Genomic DNA, 8,044 nt, shown 5'->3' with positions numbered 1-8,044 from the left:
GCAATAGTTGATAACCCATGAATCTTGTTAATCCTCTCAACATCAAATCTCACCTCCTTTCCTTTAATCTTAATTCTTCCATTTCTATGCTCAAAGGCATTGGCATAAAACTCCATAACAAGAGGCTCAACAGTTGCTCCCAGTTGGGCTGTAAAGTCCTCCCAAGTCAAATCACTAATAATGTCAGTAATCCTCTTATAAGGACTCCTAAAATCAAACCCTCATTCATCCACAAATCCTCTACTATTAACAACATTATCCTTATACCTATCCTTAACACATAAACTCACAAATATAGGATCATAGGTGTCCCGTGAGGGACCTCCAAGACCTCTACTAGAATTGGCCACATTTCTATCCCTCTTGTGCAATGCCATAACAATAAATCTGAGTACCAACACTATGAAAATCACACAATAACACAACTCCACTAACAATCTCGCCCAATGCCAAATTACATGGTAGTCACACAACACCTAATACACCCAATCACAAAACACCTAATACACCCAATCACAAAACAATACACAATTCACTCAAAATCCAATCAAAATCTCGCTCAATCAACATCCAAAATCAATCAAATCCTCAGCGCCACAATCTAGAACCAAATATGCAAATAAAATCACAAGAAAGTAATGCAGGATGCTTACTAGAGCAAGAATTGTAATTAACTACCTCAGATTAAAAAGTGATGCCTAAAATCCAATTTTCCCAACTGAACCCTAACTTCGCCTTGGCTGAATTTTTGCACAAAAATGGAGAATCTTTGCAAAATCAAGTGTTTATGATGTGTGCGAAGTGATTTCTAGAAAAGAAAAATAGAAGATTAGTTGAAAAAAATTGAGAGAGTTGCGAAGAACTGTGCTGCAGCATAACTGAAACTGATCTGGTCTTTTTATATTTTGTAAATTGCGCCATGGCACAAAGTTTTGCATTGCGGCATGATTTGGATTTTCAATGCTTAAAATGAAGAACAACGTAAACGCGTCGCGCCTGAAATTTTGCACTGCCACGTGTTTACATACTTTAATTTCAAAATCGTCGCATTTCACCATGGCATGAATTATTTGCGCTGTAGCCTAATTGCATGTTTGTGTCATCGTCAGGTTTGATGCCATAATTGCATCGTGGCTTGAATAATCTGTGCCATAGCGTGAAGTGGATTTCCTGGAAAAATTGACCTAAGTGTTAGATTTCCTAAAAATTTAAACGCAGAAAATAAAATACAAAATAACACACTCCTAATGAAATTAAAACAGTAAACTGAAATAAAAATAAATAAATAAACAAAAACAATAAAATAAAAACAAGACAAACAAAGGAAAAGAAACATTTGGATTGTCTCCCAAAAAGCGCTTGTTTATCGTCTTAAGATAGATGGGATGCTCAGTCATCATTCAGGATCATTGAAGTACTCCACTTCCTTGTTTGGAGCATAATTTTCATAGTAAGCCTTTAGCCAGTATCCATTAATTTTGAATCGGTTTCCTGTCTTCAAGTTTTTAATCTTCATCGCTCCATGAGAGAACACTTCTCGAACTATGAATGGGCCAATCCATTTTGACTTCAATTTCCCTAGAAAAAGACACAACCGTGAGTCATAAAGTAACACTTTCATACCTGATTGGAATTTTTTCCATTGTATTGCTTTGTCATGGTACAACTTAGTTCTTTCCTTGTAGATCTTAGCGTTCTCATACACTTCATTCCTAAGCTCATCCAACTCGTTTAGTTGCAATTTCCTTTCTTGTCCATCCTTGTCCATGTCAAAGTTCAATCTCTTGATCACCTAATACGCCTTATGCTCTAACTGCATTGGTAGATAGCATGCTTTCCCAAAGACTAACCTATATGCAAATTGTTCGATATGCCTATGGAGCATCATTTAGTTTCACCGCACAATCTTTCCTTGATATGCAAACTGTTCTCTCCAAAATGGCCTTGATTTGCTTGTTACTTACTTCTACTTGCCCTAAAGTTTAAGGATGATACGGAGTTGCCACCTTATGTTTATTGTCATACTTCTTCAACAATGCTGCAAAAGACTTGTTACAATAGTGACTCCCCCATCACTAATAAAAGTTCTAGGGGTACCCTAATGGATAAAAATACTGTCATTAGTCTTTGTGGCAATTGCCTCAATCCATTTAGAAACATAATCAACTACAACAAGTATACAAGTATAACAAAAAGAGTCAGGAAACAAACCCATAAAGTCAATGCCTCACACGTCAAACAACTCAACTAGCATAAATGTTGTGAGTGGCATCTCATCTCTCTTGCCAATATTCCCTTTCCATTAGTAATGATCACATCCTACACAAAAGGTAAAAACATCTTTAAATAGGGATGGCCAGTAGAAACCAAATTGTAATACCTTAAGTGTCGTTTTCTTGCCACCAATGTGTCCTCCACAAGGTGATTCATGGCTATGTCTTAAAATGTCTTGTTGCTCTGAGTCAAGGACACATCTCCTTATTATTTGATATGAACAAATGACACATCTCCTTATTATTTGATCTGAACAAATTTTAAACAAATAAAGATCGTCCTAGAAGTAATGCTTAACAGTGGATAAGAATTTCGTCTTTTCTTGCAAGGTCAAATCAGGGTCAATTATACCACATGCAAGATAATTCACAATGTCAGCATACCAAAGTTCTTTTCCAAGGATGGAAAAAAGTTGTTCATCAGGGAAGGTCTTAATAAGGGGATACTCCCCATCTTGGTTTTGTTTTTCATGGCTTGTTGTCTCCACAAGTCTAAACAAGTGGTCAGCCACTACATTCTCACTTCCCTTCTTATCATTGATAGTCAAATCAAACTCTTGCAATAATAAAATCCGTCTGATTAACCTGGACTTAGCATTCTTTTACTCAACAGATATCTCAATGTAGCATGATCTGAAAACACAATCACTTTAGAACCAATCAAATAAGAGTAGAATTTTTCTAAAGCTAACACAATAACCAATAATTCTTTTTTAGCAGTCGAGTTGTTAATCTGTGCATCATTCAAAGTATGACTCGCATAATGAATAACATGATGCAATTTTCCTACTCTTTGTCCTAAAACTACTCCTAATGCGTAATCAAAAGCATTACACATCAACTCAAATGGAAGTGACCAATCAGGCGACATAAGAATATGTGCAGATGTGAGTTTATCTTTCAGATTATTAAAAACAGTCAAGCATTCATCATAAATCAAAAGGTGTTTCTTCAGCCAAGAGATTACACAAAGGCCTACTAATCTTAGAAAAATCCTTTATGAACTGCCTATAGAAACCTACATGACCAAGAAAACTCAGTGTAGCACATGGGTGCTTGCTGTAGGCAAGTTCAGTAAATGGCAAAAACACTAAATTTGTGGCCACAGTGGGATTAAGTGGTTGCTCAATTTGATTTATTATTCTAGTCATTGGCCTAGTAACCGAATACAAACACATCAAGAGTAACCGAGGTTGACACTATTTATGTACCTTAGTCTCGATGAGATAACAGATGATGAAAGGATTTATTTGCACAATAACAATATCGTTAATAGGTAGCTATTTCGCGGAATCCAACTCTATCGAGTGGCCATGATGCCTTGGTAGGGGTCAATCTTGGTCTGTGTGTAGTGAGATAATTAATTGGTGTTAATCGCGATGCTACTCACTGCCGATATGATGAGGAGCCTACGAGTCACACACTTAGAAGATAATTTAAGAATTAGTTTGTACAAGGGGCATTTTTTTCTTTTAGGATAATAGGGTATTTTAGTAATCTCACAGTGCAATTAAATTTGCTGAGGTTGTTGCCTGTATTTAATTTAATATTAAAATTAAATTAGTGAGATTATATTTAAATATATGTACGCATATATTTAAATGAATTATTATTGTCAATTAAATCTTAATATATATGTTAGTAAACGGTCCCGTATACGCAGTGGAAACAAAAAAAATTAATATAACAGGATCGTTTACATGAGCCAAGATCAAGGGTATAATTTTACATTTTATCATAAAGCAAGAATCTGCAGAAATTAATAATCTGTGTTTAGAGAAACAAATGCACGTTTGGAGGCTCCACCACGATTGTCTTTGAACGTTTTGCTACCGATCCAAGCGTAGGATCGAACCCACGTAGTCCACACGAAGACAATCTTAAAAGAACCAAAGAGGTATTTGCTAGATCCTCTTTGGCTTCAAGATTAAGAAGAAAAGAAATCAAATTGAATTGATTTAGGCCAAAGAAAGGTTTCTGCCGTGGGGGTGTAAAATGGGGGCTGTGTGTTTTTGTTTTTCAAAGAAAAATCTTCCTTTTGATGGTTTAAGAAACAAGAGAATTATAATTAAAGTAAAGTTTGTATATTCACATTATTGTTTGATGAAATGCCTAAGAGAAGTATAGTATGAGTAGAACTTTATTTTATGCTACATTGCATATTTGCGTTCATGAGTGCATTTAAGTAAGAATTCTAAGCATGAGCCATCCATATGCAATATTTTGTATTTGTGTAATAACTTAAGAAAGAATAAGAATGAAAAGAAAGAATAGCAAGAATAAAGAACAAAAAAGAAAAATAAGAAAGAACAAAATAAGAAAGAATGAGAAAGCTTGAACAAGCAAAGCAAAGTAAAGAAAAGAAGAGAAAAACAAGAAAGAAAAGAAAAGCTTGAACAATACAAACAAGAGGAAAGGAAAGAATAAAGAAAGAAAAAATAGACAAGAAATAGAAAGAAGAAAGAAAATGCATTTTTATGCATCTTGCACATGCATTTCATTCATGCATATTACCATGTATTCCACCATGGTTAGAAAGAATAGAACAAAGGAAAATAGAAAGAATAGAAAGAAGAACAGAGAGAGGAAAGAATAGCGAAATTGAAGAAAAGAACAGTAGAAGTAGAACAAAGAAAAACTAGGAACAAAAAGAAGAAGAGAATTAAGTAAGGAAAGAATCAAAGAAGGAGAAGGATAAGGGATTTACTTACTGACCATTTTTAGCTCACCCCGTTGTTTTTCCATGTTTTTGTAGGAAATAGGTGAGCAGCAGTCGGAAGAGTCGTCAAGCAGAGAGAATTGGCATTACTGTCCACCCATTACTAATTTTTGTACTGGTTATTCTAGTATATGTAAAGAATTATATTTTATAAGTAAAGAAAAATTTGGGCCCAACTATTTTCATATGCTAAGTTGTATGATTTTATTGTATATATTCTAAAGTTACTAGTAAAAAGAAGTCATTACATCTCTTTCTTCTTTCTTGTTACCAATAATGATGTTGATAACAAAGCTCCCCAGATCTTTCAGCTTGGGTGGTAACTTGCATTGGAGCACCGCACTCACAGTCTCTGAAATCATCACTTTTCCTGCGCTCATACTTATGCTGGTGGGTGTTCAACTCTTGAAAATTTCGTGCAAGCTAGCATGTTCCTGATCATATCAAGTAAGGCTAAGTTCACATTAACCTTAGATTCATATATATCAGAAAATGACTTATCCCATTTGCTTTTAATCAAGCAACCCAGAAAAGGCATGGGTGGAACATAAGGCTTCAGACACATAGGATCTTCAATCTCCTCATTCAGAATGGGTGCACTCGGTTGCTTCCCCTTTCTTTTTACCTGCAAAATTAGACAGGGCTCATTAGTTTCAGAATTGATATCCTTGTTAATTACCTTACCACTCCTCAAACTATGACAATTTTCGTTGCTCGGATTGGTTTGGCAACTTCGCAAGGACATGGCCTTGTAATGACTCTACAATTTCCTATCTTGACCTGCATCTTCCTTATGGATACATCTGTTGTTGGAATCTCTGTTCGAAGTTCTAATTGTTCTTTTCAGAAGCTTGAATGAAACTGTTCAATGTGTCCTCTAATGATGGTTTCTTTAGTTGCATGATGTGTTCAGAACTTCCTTGTGGATGGTTGTTTCTCCATGAAAAGTTTGGATGGTTCCCCACCCAGGATTGTATGTGTTCGACTATGAATTTGGGGTCTTTGGTTTAGGTTCATCATGTTCCTTACTCCATAGCTTTCAGAAGACTCTCACCTGAAGGACAAACATTGTGGTATGGCCACATTACCACAATACACATACCTCATTGGAACTACTCTGTCCTTGCCCCATCATCATGTTGCACATAGTCTTGACTTGCTTTGTCAATTCGAACACTTGCATTGCCACATCGGTGTTAGCACTCACTTCATAGATTCCCTTTGCTTTCCCCTGACACTCTTTTATTGTGAGTCGGCGTCAACATCTCATACAACTCGTATGTCTCCTTTGTATCTTTTCTCCCATGGCACCACTTGCAGCATTGTCAACTATAGTCTGGCAGCCTGTGTCAGTCTACATAGAAAATGATTCAACAATTCTAAAGGGTATCTATGATGTGACATTGACTAACAAATCAATTTAAATTTTCACAGCCCTCATGGAAAGCTCACTATCAAGTTGAGAGAAAGTTGCAATTTTACCTCTTAGTTTTGTAGTCTTCGCATAAGAATAAAATTTACCTATGAACTTGTTGTAGATCGTGTCCCAAGTGGTAAGTGAAGTTGATGCCAATGACATAAACCAACTCTTTGCTACATCCTTCAATGTATATGGAAAACATCTCATCCTCAATTGATCTCTAGTCAAACCCTACAAGGAAAAGTTTGCACGGTTGAGTAAAAATCTCTAATAAATGTCAATGAATCTTCAATGGCCATCCCATGGAATGAAGGAAGCATCTGAAAATGGATACTCTTCAACTCTAATTCCTAGTTGTAGCACTCAAAACAATACAGGAGGGTGACATTCCAATGGTCAGACGCACATAATCCTTCATACGGGGTGGATTCGCCATCTCTTTTCGAATTCTGAATTTGATGCACTTATTCTTCTGAATTTTTAGGTTCTCTTCTCTTTCTACCAATCAAATTCACCCTGTCAAATAGGAAACACTTCTTCGCCCAACGATCAGTGACCTTGCATTAAAAAAACTCAAAACAAAGAAAAATTGATGCAAAAATACACAAACAACAGAAAATAATAAAAACAACTAAAATAAATAATAAAATCTAATGAATAATAAAAACACAATATCAAAGAAATCAAATGCTCCAACTCCCCGGCAACAGTGCCAAAAACTTGTTCGGTTAAAAACAACTTAATTCCTCACAAGTGCACGGGTCGCTATTACAGTAAAGTGAACAAGTAATGGTCGATCCCACAGAGATCGAGCTATCAATTAACTAATACTATGCAAAAGTGGAGATAAAATTACCCAACTTTAATAAAATCCAAATTAACTAAAATTCAAGTAAGAATAACAAAAATACTAAAATAACAACTAACATAAATACGAGATCTAAACAAATGATCAAACAAGGGAAATGGTCGTGTATCCAATTCACCATAATATCCTACTTTATGTTATTAATCTAACTGATGTTTCTCGATTAAAATCTTAGGGTCGATACTTAATTCCAAGGTAAGGTTGTGCCATAGCCAACCGGATCACTTAGTGTTTTATCATCCAAACTAGCTAATGGCGTGTAGCCTAATCTAAATACAAAAACCCATTATACACAAAAGTAACAAAATGAACACAAACCAACTCACATTTTCGAGGGCATATAGGCTAACCCCAACTCAATAGTCCATCATCAACTATTAAACACGATCAGACAACAACAATCAAAGATCAAGAGATATTCAGGATTAGCTATGGCGTATAGCCTAACCTTGACTCATACAACCATCAACTGTAAATCAAAGGTAATCACACAATAATAATGATTAATCAACTCAATAAACAATAATGACGAAAACAAATACCTTTGGATCAATTAAACATTCGATTAAACTATAAAAAAAGTAGTCTAATTAGATACATTGGATACAGAAGGAAAGATTTATCTACTCATAAATACAAGAAAACAAACCTGATCCACCCTTACACATTGGATACAAGATCCGCTCAAGTTGATCAAGGTTTAGTTACACAATCAATCACTCTCCTCCAAGCCTCAAAGTTGCAAAGTGTTTTTATAACCAAAT

The 8,044-nt window shown here is 35.4% G+C and overlaps 1 protein-coding gene across 1 annotated transcript; it reads right to left on the bottom strand.

Moving 5' to 3' along the window:
* Nucleotides 1-1,396: 1,396 nt before the first annotated feature.
* On the bottom strand, nucleotides 1,397-1,768 carry LOC116119351. Its single transcript, XM_031405288.1, has 2 exons — nucleotides 1,624-1,768; nucleotides 1,397-1,578 (listed from the first exon to the last, which is right to left on the bottom strand). The coding sequence occupies exons 1-2, from the start codon at nucleotides 1,766-1,768 to the stop codon at nucleotides 1,397-1,399; spliced, it is 327 nt and encodes a 108-aa protein (XP_031261148.1).
* Nucleotides 1,769-8,044: the final 6,276 nt, after the last annotated feature.

The sequence above is a fragment of the Pistacia vera genome, unplaced genomic scaffold, assembly GCF_008641045.1.
Source record: "Pistacia vera cultivar Batoury unplaced genomic scaffold, PisVer_v2 Contig882, whole genome shotgun sequence".
In the NCBI taxonomy this organism is placed as follows: Eukaryota; Viridiplantae; Streptophyta; class Magnoliopsida; order Sapindales; family Anacardiaceae; genus Pistacia; species Pistacia vera.
The sequence above is the reverse complement of the archived record's forward strand: the minus strand, read 5'-3'. Positions and strand labels throughout refer to the sequence as shown.